General features: G+C 45.9%; 1 protein-coding gene across 3 annotated transcripts in view; it reads left to right on the top strand.

Moving 5' to 3' along the window:
* daam1b (dishevelled associated activator of morphogenesis 1b) overlaps positions 1-18585 on the top strand; it is a 47799-nt gene that overhangs the window by 16063 nt on the left and 13151 nt on the right. For all 3 annotated transcript variants that reach the window (XM_080513767.1, XM_080513765.1, XM_080513766.1), the window contains exons 2-5: positions 9487-9784; positions 12602-12691; positions 18197-18268; positions 18393-18487. In XM_080513767.1, coding sequence (XP_080369893.1) covers positions 9596-9784; positions 12602-12691; positions 18197-18268; positions 18393-18487 — 446 coding nt within the window. In that variant the 5' untranslated portion in view covers positions 9487-9595. The remainder of the gene's footprint in view (positions 1-9486; positions 9785-12601; positions 12692-18196; positions 18269-18392; positions 18488-18585) is intronic.

The raw sequence follows: 18585 nt of genomic DNA, 5'->3' as shown, positions 1-18585 counted from the left end.
AGCCCCAGGGCTGATTCTGTCTCCGGTGTGAAGGGAATGCCCCGTAATGACAAGGTTGCTCTGGAGACGGGGTGAGGTGGTGGTAGAAATACGCGATCGCACGCACACGCGCGCGCACACACACACACACACACACACACACGCACACGCACACGCACACGGACGCACATGCAGGCTACAGGCTGCTGCCTCACATCCTCCCCCGTTATCAGTGTCAATTGAGTGCGAGAGACAGAACGAGGGGATGGCATACTTCTCTGTGATGGGGAGGGGGTGGAGTACAGACAATCAGGTCAATGAAAAGGAAAGTCACCTTGAGTAGAGTGTGTGTGTGTGTGTGTGGGGGGGTCTGCTCAGTCTCCTCACTCACTTCCTGCTGCTGCCCATCCTTCTCAGGTTCCACTCCCGCTTCCGCAGCCTCTCTCCAGAGGCTCCACGTCGTCCTCGGTGCATGTAAATACTATGCAGACGGACTGATGCATTACAAAGGACTGACAGCTCAGTCTATAATTCTCCAGGATTTCAAGGCCCCCCCCCCCCCCCTCCAAGTGATGGCAGCCTGGATTCCCCCCCCCCCCCCCCCCCGTAATCCTAAATGGTTTTGTTATTTGTTTTTGTCCGCTGCATTAGAGAGACAATCCTATTTTCCTGCCTATAAACATCCAGAACAGATTAAAAGCAGAGTAATGTGCGTTTGGAAGGGGTTTACATTAAGTCACCCACCCACCCGGCGTGCGCCAGTCACCCACCGCTCTGGTTGCCATAGCAACTAGTGAAGAGGTCGGGATTTTTAATGGACAGCGGACAGCTCGGGGTATCCTATAAAGGACCCCGTCTCCCCGCCCCTCTATTGACGACCGTGAGGTTGTTCAGCACTCGGGAATGAATCTGTGAACCTTGTTGGACTGAACCATCTAATAATGTTCCGTGTTTCTTCTGCAGTTAATAAATAGATTTTGGCAGCTCTTCACTATTTCATATCCTCCACTTTTGTGTGAGAATCGCACTTTTCTGTAATCAACGGAGTGATCCGTTTTTGTGGGTCCAATACAACAAATCACTTGGATCAACCAAAGCTCCCTATTCACCTCAGACCCTTTTCTCTTGATTTGAAATACCTTAATCTGCCCATCTGAAGTAATATACACAGCATTTCCCCACATTTACTTGATGTGAATTAATTCCAGTTCGTCAGACAAGTTGATATTAGTGCGGAAATCTGTTTCATAGTGGATGAATATCGAAGTGAAACCTACTTCTGTCATCAACAGACATATTATTTCACTGTTATGAAGTGGCCTGGTGGGAGCGATCAATTCCTGTGGGCTATTTTTAACCCAAATTATTCTTCTTTTCCTCTTTTTTCTGGCGCGCAGCCAACAAACGCAGCCTAGATAGCGAAGTTGAAGCTCTGGATTGGATGGTGTTGTCGCACGTTCAAGTCGTTCCCTGCTTCTTTTTTTTTTTTTTTTTGCCCCGAGTCTCACCTCCTACATGAAGGTCTGACCTGTGGAAGAATGCTAACACGTTGGGAGTGGGGGGTGGGAGCCTCCGCCTGCAGAACGGGTTTCACAACCTTGCCGGTGGAAAAGCTCTGCAGCCTCTTTAACCTGCTTTTTCATCTCTGTCCTCCCTATGTTTCAACTGCACACTCCCTGCTATGAAATGCACATTTTTAGCTTTTGGCTATTTGTTTTTTTTTTTTCATTTGAGAGGTAAAAGGGAATACCAAAGTTGTTTTTTTTTTAATTGATGGGGCTGTTTGAGTTTACATTCACGGAAATCATCTTTATTGAGAGAAAATGCATTATTCTCATATCTAAACTTAAACCAAAGGCTATTACGATACTGAGCTTACCACTGGAAATCATGTTGGCCGACATGCTGAGTGACTGAAGGGATTTTTGGGCTTATTTCTGTGCAAAAGAGGTGGATTATGGACCTCTTGTGCTTTTTGTCTCATTTCTGCAACACACTGCCGGATGAATCATAATCGCAAAAGCTCAGCCAGTAACGTGGCCATTCCAAGCTCCCACCAAAGTTTTAAAAGAGAACACTGGTCAAATTCAATCTGTAATGACCGAGTCTTTATGCAGGAACCATATAACTTGCCTTTGACGAGCATCTGCCCATCAGATTGCGTACCCACTTTGTTTATGCAGAACTTCTGTATCCAACCAGACAAAACATTTCAGCAGCTTCAGTTGATCCGTCGTTCAGCCGGAGCTCCAGCGGGGAACCCGTCACATCATGTCTGTCGTTCTCCTGTTGTCCGACGATCATTTCTGCTCACATTATTACGTTGGATAGTCGGACACTGAGGCAGTCCTGCAGCTAATCTCCGACATTTCAGACGAGATGGAGATCTTTAAGTCTTTAATGAGAAAAGAGGAGCAAAACAATTGGATTACTGTTGCGTAACATGGCTAACAGAATAAGCTGTTTTCGCTCCAGCAGATGCTGCAGAGTCCACCTCTTGTATTTCAGTGTCCGTGTATGTATTGTCGTATGGTCCAATTTTCAGTTCATGAGTATCTTCATGGTTTTTTGTTAAAGTGTTACATTTGTCACCTCAAGCTGCTCTGAAACCAAATTAAGAATCAGATAAAAATGTTTATTGACCAGAAACACTGCAGGGAGCCACGACTGGAGGGCTGGAGGGCCGCGGGTCACAGACCCCTGCGGTAGGGGTGTTATTCTTTAAAGCCAGGTGTACAAAGACGGTGTGTATATTTGAAGACCAATAGCAAAGTGTATTAAAATGCAGCTGCAAAATGTGACTTCATCATTCACCTCCAGGACAAAAGACCCCAAAAGGCTTCGTGTGCCGTCACAAAGAGATCAAGGCTTTTTTTTTCAGAGTTGTAATTAAAATGGGAAAGTTACATTTTGTTATTTAGTGTGTCAGTGATTATAACAATGCAATCTCAAAAAAAGCAGGAAAAGCGAGCACACCATCGACCGTCACAGTGAAACACCAGTCCGTCTCCCTAAAGTCACCCCTCAGAATAACTTTGTTCCAGTCATCCGTCAGTACTTCAAACTCCTGACACAACTGGAAAACCGCAGCTCCGTCGAGGAGTGTAAAATGTCAGCCGGTGGAAGAAACGCTTCCTCTGTCCGGTCCTGTGCCGGTATCCCTTCCTCTTCACTCTTACCATGTCTCTGGACGTTAATCCTGTAATCTGAGATCCTCTCCAACACTGCTGCCGGAGCCTGGTGGCATTAATGCGTCCAAGACGATGCCTTTGTCATCACTGCACGCATCATTTGAATGCACACACACACAAACACACACTGGAGCCAAACCACTCTGAGACTGTGCTGGTTCACACTGAGGATGGCTCTGAAGGCTCCCAGCTGACTGACTGCCAATGGCGAGTGATTGATTTTAATCTGCTCTTAACCTGCCACTCAGCATTTCTTTCGTGGCCCAGTTTATTCCCCCCCCACCCCCACCCCACAAACGTAACATATTAAACTGCAGATATGGACAAATGTCAAAGTCTTTCCTTCTTTTGATCCTTTTGTAACTGCAAGAATTTGCCAGTCTATTCCAAAATATACATATTAAAGTTAATCAGATATTATTATATTTGCAAAAAAAAAAACAACCCTCGGTCACCTGTATCTGGATAAATCATATTTTTATTCAGGATTAAAACAATTTGTCAATATCTGGACATTGTTTTGAGTTTACGTGTCTAAAGTATCATTTCACATAAATTGCACACCTTTATTGTGAAAGGTGTTGTGTTATGTGACCTCCACAGATGCATTAATTCTGACCCAGGGCGGTTTTGAATGTCATTTTTGCCAATCTAGTGTTTATAGATCAGTAGCCTCTGTCAGTTTTCATATTTATACTTAAAAAAAATAAATAAATAAAAAATCACATGGCGGGCCGGATTAGATCCTCTGGCGGGCCGCTTCTGGCCCCCGGGCCACATGTTTGACACCCCTGATCTAGGAGATCATTTAAACTGGCTGTTCTTTTGTTGCTAGAGCAGAACCGTCACGTTGTGTACTTTAATGTTTGCACTTGAGTCGAGGCAATGAACCAGTTAAAGTTCACGTGCTGGTTTGCAGATTATTCTTCACTTTGGGCAGCTCCAGCCTCAGACTCTCATGAAAAGACCTCCGCCGACTCTATTCTGTGTGCCCTGATCCGTTTCTGTGCAGCTGTCCAGACTTGATCCAAAATAAATGACAAAGCACAGTGCACAACAGTCCTGGGGGATATCCACAAATCTCCCATGCCGACAATGAGTGCGGCATTCAGCAGATACGTTTTCAAAGCGCGAACTCTCCCCCGTGTCTCGCTGCAACGCCGCTCAACGTCGCATCCCGTTGCTGTGCGTTGAGAACACTGTGGCGAGGCGATTATCAAAATGTAAGTCTGATCCATCCCAAATCCTAAATCAGAAAAGAAGATTAAGCTTCCGTGCACCAAATACCTTTCCGCTCCACCCATACTGCAGCTAAAGCAACACTATATATACGCAAACCCCCCCCCCCCTCATGGAATGATTTGCCTTCCATACAGCTGTTCATGTTGCAGGAAATGCTGTGAAAGGATTTTCTTAAGAGCAACAGACACAACATTGAGAACCGATGTGAGATATCAGTGCTTGTAGTCACTTTCTAAAGTAATTGCTTGATTTTTTAAAATGTGGTTTACTCCCCCTGCATTAAGGTTTCAACATTCACCTCCTTTACACCATTTCATCTCTACTCATTTCATCCAGCCTTATCCTGCGATTAACCGACATGAAATATTAAAAGTATCCCACAGACAAATACGGCACTCGGAAATGTCAGTCGGTGCCGACGGAGGTATTTCATACATCTGTTTTCAATACACCACCCTTCACTGTGTTCTCCTTCCAAGCTGGAATTCCTGCTCCAAGTCAAGCACACACGGGCTTCTTAGCATCGGTTTGAAGTTGACCTGTCGGTGTTTAGAAATCAAACAAAGCTACCTATTCCTGGCCGCCATTATTTTACGAGCGCTTAATTAGATTATGGGCAGCAAATGCTGAGTTTTGTGAAGCCGATGAGGTCAGCTTCACACAAATTCAATCGTGTTTTAGGCGCATCGCAGCAAAGAAATACATGTACCCCTTATGTCTTGGTGTCTATATTGCTTGAATTGATGATCCTATTAAATATTTAGCGGTTCAGTTCAAAGAGCCTGGTAAAATGTACTGAGGAAGAAAAACGAGAGCATGCGAGAAGAAGGAGCAGCTGGACGACGAGCGTCCGCTCCACCTTCAATTCTTCATTCGTGTTTAGCGGCGGCAGCAGTCCGCCTCTCTGTGTTTAGCTGAAGACGCTTCTGTCTTTTCTCCAGCGGACATGACAGCTGGACGCGTTACAACAGTCCTGCGGACAGACACCATGCTCCATCTCTCACTCCGCTCACAAACACTGGGTTTTGTTTTGTTTTGGAGGTTGTACCCCCCCCCCACCCCCTTCTTTTTACGGCCTGGACCGATTCCAGGTCACCCGCCAAACCACATGGTCAAGACAACAACAAGACTATCCACAGACAGAAAACTCCTTCAAACAAAGAGAGAAGTGTTTGTTTGACTATGGGTTGGAAGTGGGGGAGGCGGGTCTAATTTTTCAATGTGTGTTGAATGAAGAAGCACAAAAGAATCCGTTTTGCACTGTAAGCAGCCGCCTACAGAAGTCACGACGGTTTTTTTGCTGGTACAGCGGGGATAAACAGCGTTCCTCTTGATTACACGGAAAGCACGGCTGCTGCATGGCATCACTGTCGACTTTCCGATGGCTAACATCTCAAACAGGCCTTTTCCTTGGAAAACGCAGTGAATCTCGCTCGACTTTCACCGTTTTGTGCAGGTAAGGGTCAGTTTGAACCCCCCCCCCCCTGTACTCCAGCTCATGATAATTAGGGGTTCCTTGCAGCATGAGCAGGTGACAGTCAAGAGATGTTTGTTGTGCGTGTTGTTCAGGGTCACAGCACTCACCGGGCTACGAGAGGAATTTCTTCCTGTTGCAACAGGCCATCGCTGACGTTGGGGGAACCCTTGACCGTCTGACAGACAACCTCCGAGGGTGAACTGGGGAAAACGTCGGTCCCGCAGGTTTAAAGAGTCACAGCAGACTTCACAGTGACACTGAAGCCTTTTTTTCCCACCCACATCAGCAGGCTGTTGTAGCTGGACGGGAACCAGTGGCGTCCCACTCCGTCTCACCAGTTTACACAACGTTTATAGCCGGCTTTAGCTAATGGAAAGATGGGCAGCTTTGTGGACTAATATGGTCAAAGAGGCCTTTGAGTGGCTTCTTGAGGGAGTGTGAAGCCAAGCAGCTGCTGCCGAGACCTCCAGTTTGAAATGGTCGAGGATGTGTCAAGATAAATACACAATCCAGTGTGTCGGTAAGAGTGAGCTGCTGTGTGCTTTGTCTCCTGTGTGGCAGTTTGGCCTCAGGTACCTTGTCGCTCTGCACATTGTATATATTTTTTTTTACAAAGGACCGATTATACTTTGCAATGAATACATTTTACTGTTGTGTTTTGACTGGTTGCCTACTTATTAATACTGGGCCAGATGTGAGCCGGATTTGTCCCACGGGCCTCGAGCGTTTGTGATGAATGCTGCTGTTTATCACCAATTCGTTCAGACAAATTATACCTTATCTATGTGACTGTGTTTTTATTAATTTGCCATTTTGCTTCTTTTTGTTTTTGTTTGCATCAATCACCATATTTATAATGTGCAGGGTGGAAAGTCACTCTGGTTTCAAGATTCACTGGGGGATAGAAAAAAAGACTTTCATTTTATTTATGTTTTTTTTTTTGTAAAGAGGACAGCAGCTGCTGGCTACAGGAAACCCAGATGACCAAAGAAATCAAAATAGGACAGTGATGGCATCAGGGTTTATTCAGACGGACCGCAAAGTTTACTTTTTATATCATCGAGGCTTTCTAAAAACCAAAAAGTTGCCAATAGGAGACGTCCTCACGTTCTCCTTTTGGAAGAAATCACTGAATCCGTCGCCCGTTCCCCCCCCCCCCCCCCCGGTGACCCACGGCCGTACGGCTGCAGCTTGAGGACGCGAACCGACCGGGCTAAAATTAGAGGCGCATCACACCGCAGGTCGCGCGATGTGTCTGGGTGCAGTTATTGGAAATAACTCTCGGGGTCAAGTGAACGCGGTTGGGTCCGGCGGGATACCGGTCGTCGAGAAAAGACGTCCAGAAATTCCCGCAGGTTCGCCACACAGCCTCTGTGGTTTGTGAGACTTGGCTTCACGCTCCCGTCGCACCAAGGAGGGACCGGAGAGCCCGTTTCTGTGGCGCGACTCAGTTTTTTCCTCTGGATCTGGACTGTCTGAGACGTCTTGGATTTTGGCATGTTCTGTGTGAAACATGGCCTCTCTCTGTCTCGTTCGTTTTTTTTTTTTGATGTTGGATTTATCGTAAGTCCGTTTTGAATTAAGCTCCTTAGTTATGAGCTTTTACCAACAGCCTTTGCAGTTATTGATTTTAAATCGGGGATGTTAAGCTACGATAACATCTGTCAGTTCGGCTTTCAACACTGGATACAAACCTCATTGTCGTCTTAGTCCAGAGTCACTGGGATTTATTTGATTTAGACTCTGTAATAAGCTTCAATTATAAAAGCTGATCCAGATGGTTTGTATCCTGCTACAGTAATTATTAATATAGTATCATTCACCTTCTATATTTCTAGTGAAACTCTAGTTGCTAGACACCTTCCAAACCTACAGTAGGGTCGACTTGGTAAAACTGCAGGAAGGGAAAAAAAATCAGGTGTTTATGATTATGTGCGAGATGGAAGTATCATGTAGTTGAGTTTGACTTGTGAAACCTCACTTCTCAGTGGGACAGTGTGCAGGCCGACATCATGTTTTAGAAGGAAGAATGCACGTTTTCAAGCCCAGTTTTTCTCGCCCACATCAACCCGGCCGGCCTGCAACACAACAAAGAGCCTTCGCACACCTCTCACCGCGGCCATTGTAAACACGTCCTTCTAGTCATTACCCGCTCAGATCTGCAGAGGAAAGCCGGGGCTCAATGGGAAGGAAAAGGGAGATGAGAGGGCCTGAATACACTAATCCAGGCAAATTATGGTTTCCATTTCAAACATCACACTCTCATGACAGGGCTTTATTGTGTAAACGACATAATTGAATCTTTCAGCGCTCGCCCTCCGTGACTTGAGTGCACAATACTTTCCCCTGGAGAAAAAACACTGTGACCCCCACATTATTCGCCGTTACCAGGACCCGAGTGTGCAAAAGTCAGGGGCCTTCGTAGACTTTACCTCGTCCAGCTGTGCTCACAGCTCTTACGTCGGTTGCCAGATTGCTGCGGATTTCATGTCGGAGAACAGGAAGTAATAGCCTTTCGTCTTCGGTGCCAGTTGAAATCGATCTCCCGACTGGTGACGGCACTCCGTGTCCACCGCTCCTTGAACGGCTCCATGGCGCCGGAAAGCGGCTTCCTGCGCAACGTTCTGATGTGGGATTGTGAGCATTTCGTGTAACTTTCCAAAGCCGCAAGCAGCCGAACATTTACACCGTTTGATTGGCAAGCCCTTCGACACTCTCTCTCTCTCTGTCTCTCTCTGTCTCTCTCTGTCTCTCTGTCTCTCTCTCTGTCTCTCTGTCTCTCTCTCTGTCTCTCTGTCTCTCTCTCTGTCTCTGTCTCTCTAGATCAGTGTTTTTCAACCTTTTTCGAGCCAAGGCACAGTTTTTTCTTTGGAGAAATCTGGAGGCACACCACCACCCGAAATGTTAAAGTTTTATACTCTGTAGCCTATATTAACAATATAAAGTCATTCTCATCAATGCTTTATCAACAGGAATCAAGTAAATACAGAAAAAGGTATTTCCCAATTTCTTTTTTTTTTGTTTTTTGACTCACTCAGTGTGAAACCTGGACCTGATGGATGAAGAGCTGAGATCCTGGTTCACATTCTTCCTTTTCAAAAACTTCTCCATCACTGTCACTGACACACTTTGATACAAGATGGGAGCAGGAGGTGGTGGTGGAGATTAACCAGACCGACGTCTGTCAGTTTCGATTTCAACGGCAATGTTCTGTGCTGCCCTCTAGTGGCGAAGAGTATTTATACATGATTACTCTGCAACGGCTGTGAGAGCAAATGCTTTTTTAAAAAAATTTTAAAATTGGATCATTTCCCACGGCACAACTGACTAGATCTCGCGGAAACACCAGTGTGCTGCGGCACAGTGGTTGAAAAACCCTGATCTAGAGTTCTGGAACTGTTCTGGAACTGTTCTGGAACTGTTGAATGCTTGACGTGAATAAACCCACTTCACACAATTCAATGTCCGTACCCCTCCCAAACAGTTCCGACGACGTAAACCTCATACTTATTTGTGAAACATGTTGAGTATTTAAAATGCCCGCAACTTAAGCCAGTTGTTGTAGATTTACCGTATATTTTGTGTCTGCGCCCGCAGCACTCTCTGACGGAGGCCAAACCCTGAGGTGGAGGAGGCCGTAACGAGGCCCCCCCGCAGGAGCCTCCAACCCTCCCTTACCCTGAGCGGTCGGACGCGCTGGACAGCCATGGCTCCCCGGAAGCGTGGCGGCGGCGGCCGCGGCGGCGGGATGTCCTTCTTCTTCTGCTGTTTCAACAGCAACGACCACCCGGAGATCACCTACAGGCTGCGGGAGGACTTCGCCCTGCAGGCCATGGAGCCGGCGCTGCCGATGCCGGGCTACGACGAGCTGGACGGCATGTTCTCCGAGTTGGTGGTGAGACTCCTCTTCTTCAAGCACTTCCTCGTTTCAATCCACACTTTTGTACGCTGATAAGAATCCATGTGTCGGTAAACAACAAAACGACGTGACATAAATGCTGTTGTAAAGTTCAAAACAGCATTATCAGCTGCATAAACCACAATAAAAACGGTAAAGACATTTGTGTTCCATTCAGTGAAATACGTGTCGATGTCAGAAGGGTTCATGAAAATTTGATTTTATGTTGAGATCGTCATAATTTTCAGAAATGATTTTTTGTTTTTGTGAAAATATAGACAATTTTAACACGTATGACCCGCACCACAACAGAGGACAGCTTGAAGGTTTCAATTTAAAGGTTATTATGGCATTGTTTTATGGGTCTTGCCCACTCGAGATGAAATTGGACGACTGAATTAAAATGTTTGACTCCCCCGCTCTGTGCCAATCAGTCGTCTGTTGGCGACTTTTTAAAATGCGTCTTAAAATGCCAAACGCACGGGATTTCCAAAAATACAACATGTATGCCATGAAGCTGGGTGTGAAACCAGTGGAGGAGATTCTGAAACCATTTTTATTCCAAGAAATCATCCAAAAATGTCAGTTTAAAACTGGGATGTATGTGTTGTAAGCTTATAATGGATCGACTCCCCTGACTTTCAGTTTTAAGATAAAAAAATAAATAAAAAAATAAAATCTGCTAATGGATTTTATTTCCTGTGAATCCCAACAAAATGGGAAATTCGTCAGCCCGTCAACCAAAGCTTGCTTCTCACCGCGAGATCCTAAAGTTGAAAGTGTGACTTTCACTGTTGTGTGAAACATGGCAGTCCTGCTCGACTCGCTCTTAAAAGTACCATTGTGTTACGTTACGTTTCTGATGGTGAAGCAGTTTTAATCACATTTACATGTCGCACAATTGTTCCTGTAAACTTAAAATGTGGACGTTTCCTCATCATCTTATGAACTTGGCCTCCCAACGTAACGTCACTCAGACGAGGAACGTCACTGAAACCAACTATTAATACAAAGGCAGGAGAACAAATTTAAATACTCAAGTAGAAGTACTTGGAAACGGGGCTTACGGTGTTATTATGTAACTGGAAAGATCTTCAAGTTGTAAGCGTCCTGATTGTTTACACTGTGTTACTTTGTAAAGCCTCCCATTCACGACTTCCTCCCAGTTTACACTTCCCACTGTCTCGTGAATAAACGAGGCCAGGCTGCTTTTCTTTCCCTCATATTGTCACTTCTAATTTGTCGGGCCCTCCTCTCTCCCCTGGCCCCATTCCCCGGCTCTCTGGGTTGCCACAGTAATCGAAGCATGACATTTTCTGCACATCAATGGGCTTCATTCAAGAGCTCTTAATGTCTCGGGTCTCCTCCATCTGCTAATTGCTTGTTTTTGTCCACAACCCTTTATGGAGGCATAATTGAGTGAGCCGAGTGTGGCGACGAGGAGGCGTTCAGTTGCTCTGTTTACGAAAAGAAAACAAGCCACGTGCTTTTCTTTATATCCACTACGAGCCACCATGTGCGCGCATAATTAGAAGGCCGACGTTGCGACATAACTTGTGGCCATCTGCGCCGTAGCGACAAGTGAGAACCGACCTTTAGTCTGACTTGGACCTGTGAGTTCTCTGCCCCCCCCCCCCCCCCCCATGCCATCGCTTGCAGTCCAGCAAATGATTAAGTAACTAATCTGGAGCAGTAAACAATAAGTTCTCATTGACAACATGACGCAATAATAACTTTTTAGCCCCGACGGTTCAAATCAAAGGTTTATTCAATACCTTAAAAAAAACTACATTGATCTTTGCGCATGTTTTTCCACAGGGCTTGATTTGCAATTTCCCAAATAATTCCCAATAGCGATGGACCTCTACCGATTCTAGTATCACGTGTGGAGTATAAATGGGACTGAATTCCATTTAGTAGGTACTTGTATTGACACTGCTAAAGGTTGGTACTCGCCCTTCAAATAAAATACGCCATCAGTACTTTCCTAATTCCCAAGCTGGCGTGGCGTCTTAAAACATGTGTTTGTTGGGTAAACTGCATTAGCCTCACCTCTGTCCAGCTGCAGTGCCACTTTATCTGGCGGGTGTCTGGAGCCAGGCCCATCGGACCGCGGGGGAATCGAGGGCACAACCTGCCAGGTCGCAAACTCCACACAGGACGGCCCGGAAACTCCAAACTGAAAAAAGCTTTTATTTAGCTTCACTAATAATTCCAGCTTTAAAGTCTCTCATGAGCTATAGAATAAGCCGATCCGTCTTATTTGTCCCCATTTCCTCTTCATATTTAGTCGAAGACTTCCAGACAGCGCCGTTGTGTGAACGCCTCTGTGAACTATCCGTTACGTGTCGTGACGCATGTTGTCTCCAGATGTTTGTTGCCACATGTCGAGCAGACCGACCACGCCTAATCCCCCCCCCCTCCCCCCCCATTACTCACACCTCCGCAGCCCGGGAGGCTTCTGATCTGATCCACCGTCACGCTAAATTCATCAAGGAGACTGATCCCTCTGATATCGTGAAGAGCTTTATCACAAAATGATGCTCTTGGCCCCTGCTTTTCATTTGGAGAAGAAACATTTGGTTGAAGCCGATACTGTGAAGTTTGCACCGCCACGGTTTGATTATATTTAGCCGCGTTGTGTGAACAGAGCTTTAAGGAACGATGCCCATTATTTGGACAGCGAATCTCATCCCGTCTGTGCGCTCGGCAGCAAATCACTGCAAAGACATAATATTTCGACGTTGTCCTCCTCCTTCGGCAACCTCCGCACAATCTCTCAACCTCGTGTGCTATTTTTATCTCCCTTTGCAGGATGAGCTCGACCTTACAGAGAAGCACAGAGAAGCGATGTTCGCCCTGCCAGCAGAGAAGAAATGGCAAATCTACTGCAGCAAAAAGAAGGTAAACAAAAAAAAACCAAAGAAGAAGAAGTTACATGCTACATCAATCAATATCAGCCGTCACAGGCTCACTGCCGAATGGACGTTTTCACTGATTATCCTCTGTAATTATCCCAGCGGCAGAGGGATATTCTCCCCGCTCTCACGGATCTGTCGAGTCCTGAAGCCGTGTGTGTTTTGTTTTTGTTTTTTTCTCAAACTCGCGACTTGTCGCCACCTCCACTCACAGCAGGTTGCAGCAAGCGTGTGTTGTCTGTGTACGGTTCCTGTGGAATGCAGGTAATTAGTTTTATGTGTACGCTCCTCCCAGTCGTGCCAAAAACAATATTCCGGGAACACCTTCGGTGGGGTTTTTTATTTTTTTATTTTGGACGCACACGGGTCTGTTTCATGTGAGAAGCTACAGGTCAGATTGAAGGTCAGACCTACCGTGGCCATACATTAACACTTTCATGGAATTAATATATTGGACACGGCTTGAGAGAATTCTTTTTATTTTTTTTACATTGTTCACGCCAAGAATTCATAGACTAAAGACTACATATAGTCATTTATTCCAACGACGACTCACAAGGAAAAGTCCAAAAGAGAAAATCCCAAGTTTTCACTTCTAAATTATCTTTAGAATCAATTGTAACTCTGAATTTGGCAAAACCTAGACTGGAACAGTGGAGATTTTATTCACCTGCATCCCGACTCGACCCCGGGGATCTTCTCACCAGTTACCGCATTTGTTTTTTGTTTTGTTTTTTCAATTTAAATGAACCAGATATGTAAATTCTTCTTACATGACTTGAGAAATGTCTTGCTTCTTTGTTGAAATGTCCAGAAGATTCATCAGAGATGCACTGATACCAACACTGATGGTTGTATCCGGTATGAATCTAGACTTGTGAGCTTTCTGATTTTTGGTGGTTTTAAGGCAACGTTAGAAAGAAAAGTTAGCACAGAGATAACTGGCCCTTTGATCCTTCGCTGTGTACTGGTCCTGTCATCGGGCAGCAGAATTCACCGAGTGTCGGATCGTTCACCCACTAATATGGAACCTGAGTTGGGATTACACCGTCATGAGACGGGTTAATTTTACCCTACTGATGATGTGTTGTTGCAATATGAATCCAAAATACTTTTAATATGTACGTATTGTTAATAAGTACCTGTATTTATACTCTATCGACAAGCACTCACACTTGGACTCGTCCTTTAAAAACGTCATATTGGCGCATTCCTCATTTTCATTCCAGAAAGTGCGAGTTGTGATCAACGCAATCAAAACTTATCAATCTTCTTAATGCAAATCTGGACAAACATCGGCGTCTGTTTTAACTCCACACGTTGGCAAATACATCCAACTATTAGACATTAAAACCTCCTCACAAGTTCCCCTGTAATGTGTCTTTCTCGCCTGATAAAAACCCGCCTCGTCGTTTCTCGTCATTGTGCATCTGTTAAACAACATTTCAGACATTTTGACGGTTTGAAGAATCAACTCCCGTCACCATTCTCATGGACGATCCCCCCGTTTGCACAAAGCATTGCTTCAGTGAGCCGTAACGCCACATAATAAAGACACACATCGCTGCCGCACCGCAGAGTTCCCTGTTACACTTTGGTTTCCTGACAGATCCAGACTCTTTCTCCATCGCCTCCTCGTAAGTGCTGCCTGGAAAAAGCTCTGCCCTGAATAACTCACTTAAGGGTTTGTCACACAAGGTGGACATGAAAATAGTGACGTATGGAGGGAGTGAGACGGAGGCTATATCTGGTTTCTTCCAGTAGATAATCCTCTTAACATTGAAGGCAGTGACGGGTAACATGGAATATATTGCAGGTCTGATCGTATTCAGACTTCTTATCTCACTTCCATGAAACCCCAAAAAAAGGTCTGGGGTCACATTCCCACCGACGTTGCCAGACTCTTGTCTGCTTGTTTCACTGTTTTTCATTGAAATTTTGCCGCGTGGCCCGAAAAACAACAGCCTATTTTAACAGCGTTTCTGTTTCCAGATAACACACCTGCCCCAGCACAGCATGTTTGCAGCCATAACAATGTCTGCTGTTCTATGACAGTATCGCGTTTCATCAGTTTTCCTTCCTGATATAAGCAGTGGCAGCTGCTCGTCCTTTCTTCCTCTCTTTCTTTCTTTATGGACTCATCCTCAGCTCGTCTGATCTGGTTCCGATGAGTCGAGCTGAACAGCTATCGCAGAGTGTGTCCTCATCGCTTTCCTGAAAAGTGTGTCAAGGCCGTAGGTGTGTGTGCGTGCGTGTGTGTGTGTAGGATACCCTGTGCAGACTGGTCACGTAGATTTATTAATCTTTTCCTACATCTGGAAACAAACTGGATAATGAGGATTGTGGTCGGGGATTTCGTCTAATGGCTGGATATCTGGTGTTAATCCTCCAGCACAGCTGCAGGAAGACATTGTGAAAGCCGGTGCAGAAGTGCAGTCCTCATAAATACAAATCATCACACTGCTGATGACGTGCAGGAAGTATTTGAGAAACCAACGGTTTATTGATTAACGTTTCCGTACATTTTATGGACAAAATACGGTTTACTGTCAGTTCTAATATGAGTGGTGGTGTTAGAAATGCTCCTTTCTTCTGGTCTTTCTCTTTTCATTTTGCTTTAAATCCGATAGCTACATTTGAAATGTATGAAAAATAAGTCGGTAAAGTTCAGAAAGGTGACATGGAGTAAAGATCTTGATAGTTGCCAGTGCTTTGGACACTGTTCCCTCATCCATTGGGCCGCCCTGTTTTCTGTCTTTTTACTTGTATCAGATGTGCCTTTTTTTTTTTTTGTATCTTCTCGCGTGTCTCAAGTGGCAGTGAAATGTGTTTTCAAGAACAAATTCCAATAATCTGCAGTTATTTTACGGAGACTTGAAAAGCCATGTAACGTTTAGTTCTGGGTGCTCTCCCACCTACTTGTTGCTGTCGGCGGCTTCCATCGGCCAGTGGTGGAATGAGGTTTCTGCTTTGCCACGCCGCGTTCCTGACCACCAATCTCACATCCAACTAATAGGAAACATTAGTGAAAGTCAAAGCTTGGCACACCGTGGAGTTATTTTGTACGTGTTGGGAGTCCCTCGATGCTTTCAATTTGAGGTTCAAAGCACATTGCAGTGTTCTGGACTATATATTCAGGCTCCCCGTGTCCCATAAACTTCCTGAAGGGTTTACCTTCAGCACAGACCTGGGTCGTTATCGTGAAGCGCTCTGCAGTCTGTTAAGACCAGGTGAGATCACGGCGTCGTCGACGTGGCTCCCGCCCCCCACAGCAGCCATCACTTAGTGCCGCTTAACGTCCAAATGCTTGGGTTGCATGTGTCTGTAGCTGCAGTGGACTTTGACGAGCTCGTCCTCCCCTGGACGTTATGAAACCGACCCTCAACACGGTGTTCTGCTTCCGTTCTGTCCGTGCAGGACGTTTCGGAGTCGGCGTGCACGTTGGGGGGGGGGGGGGGGGGGATTGAGGTGAAGCAGCACATTAAAGAGGAACATCGACCTGCAGAAGCCAGGAAAGGGAGGGAAGACAGATCGGCATCAATATTGCTGACTCTGCAGCAGGACCTGGCTCTGACCCAGCCAGATACCAGCTCTGAATCTGAGCTCAAAGGGGAAGCGGTGTGTGTGTGTGTGTGTGTGTGTGTGTGTGTATGTGTGTGTGTGTGTGTGGCAAAGGAAGCCCTCAGTTGGCCAAGGCAAACAGGAAAGCTTCTCTTCCACAGGTGCAACTTCCGTACGACGACGGGTGGGATGATATAGTTGAAGATGGGTTCATTATCAGGGCCACTCAAAACCCACAAGTGATGACGGTGCCCCCCCCTCCCCCCCCTTCAGAGGCCGCGCTGGAAGTGGAGGAGATAAGTCGGTCAGAGCTGGAGCTGTTTGCTTTGGCTGGGCACCTGAGCCGATGAAATCACGCTGAGGAGAATCAATCTTCCTGCTCCTTGTCAGCTCTCTTCAAGGCTGCACTCGGCGCCAAAGAGGACAGAGGATTTACTGATCCGTTTGTTTGTAAAGGTTTTGGTGCTCGGGTTTCGGATTTCATTAAAAAAAAAAAGAAAGAAAATAAAAGTCAAAGTTCTGAGGAGACAGAGTTGTAACTTTGAGGCAGAAACGAACTGAAAGCGACTCTTGTTTCCTGACGTATCTTTGATCCTTGTTTCCTCAACCATGGGAGAAAAAAAGACATTCCTCAGTGGACACTCCCAACCCTTCACTCTCATCATGACCCTGACTAAACTGGAGACGTTTCAGCGTTTGAAGTGAAAGAGACGAACCCTTTTAGAGACGTGAGAGGAAGCGGCCCCACCTCCACATCTGCTGCTCTAATGGACTGGAGTCTGTCCAGCGCCTGGCCGGTGGAGATCAGGCCGTCCTGTCACTGCGGGCCGGGGCCAAGGTCTTGTCGTTCCTCTCGCCGCCAGCCAAGTCTCCGCAGGCCGCCGCATTAACCCACCGCCCAATTAGGTTGTGACGGTCACAGTCGGCTTGTGCTTAATGGGGCGAGGGTCGACGCTAAGGCAGCAAGGCCTTTTATGTCCGATGGCGACCCGAGTGTCTTTCCTCCTCCGAGTGTCCATCGGTGGTTTGAAATTCAAACGTTCAACGTCGTCTCAAGTTTGTGCGCCCGTCTGGAGATTAATCTCTCCATAAGTCTGACCGTGTCCTTAATCCACAGTTTTAACATTTTCATTTGCTAATCTCAAGATTTTATTTCCCTCCCCAAGCAGCTGTGCTCCCCTTTTTGTTGGCACCTTTGGAAAGTCGGTGAAGAGTTGGAGGATAAAATGGGCTGAATATCTGTGTCGCCCTACTTTGAGTTCTCCCTTTTTTTTTTTTGGCTTTTGGCTATTTATTCCCCCGGACCTTCTGTTTCCTGTGTTTGCTGCTGTTTGTCTGTTTCATTTGCTGCCAGTTGATTGGAAAAATGATGGAAAGAGGGAAAAGAGAGGGGGGGGGGGGGATTCTCATCTGTTTTTAAGATGGAGCTTTGATGTACTCAAACCATTCATTGTCTACAATTCAAACACATGAGCTAAATAGCAATTATCATGCGACTTTGTAAACTATTTCCACCGAAACCACAGTCCTGTGTCGCATTTAGACGTTCCATCAAGTCCCTGGTCGTCTTCATCGGCCGAACACGCGTCTCCACGACTCGGCTTGAACGTTCAACTTCATTTCCAATCTGCCGTCTTGACTCACTTAAAAAGTGACGCCAATTGAGGGTTTTAAATTAAAGGCAACAAGAAATGACATTGGAGATTTAATTGACTCGCGTATGTTTCCAGTACAAATACTTCAAAGTGCAGCCGGCGTGTTTTAGGCTTTGAATGATTTGTGTGCATTACACGCCAGTTATCCATCCATCCATAAGCGTAATGGTACGGACATTTGTTTCACCCCTTTTTTTTTTGGGATGATTTCTGTCAAGGGCTATTGATTACCAAAGCACTGTTGAACTTATTTTATTCTCGTCTTTCTCTTTCAGGAACAAGAAGAAAACAAAAGTGCGACCAGTTGGCCCGAGTTTTACATCGACCAGCTCAATTTAATGGCAGCTGTAAGTAACACGGCTCCTCTAAGATTGACTCTGTCCAATGAGCTCAATCCAGCAGGACGATTGTATTTAACATTTCATGACCGCGTCGTTAGATCCTGACTATGTCGAACGTTTTCTGGCACAGAGGACGACGCTCCTCGCTTTGGAGAAGGAAGACGAGGAAGAGAGGAACAAAACCATCGAAAGTCTGAAGACTGCTCTGAGGACTCAGCCGATGAGGTGACCATGTCTCACTCCGTTTGTCTTTTCATCACCGGTCGTCCAAATGTCTCGCCGTGGCCGTGGCTCCTCTCTGAGCCCCGCAGCCGTACAGGAAG

Source organism: Blennius ocellaris (genome assembly GCF_963422515.1).
Source record: "Blennius ocellaris genome assembly, chromosome: 18".
NCBI lineage: Eukaryota > Metazoa > Chordata > Actinopteri > Blenniiformes > Blenniidae > Blennius > Blennius ocellaris.
The sequence above is the reverse complement of the archived record's forward strand: the minus strand, read 5'-3'. Positions and strand labels throughout refer to the sequence as shown.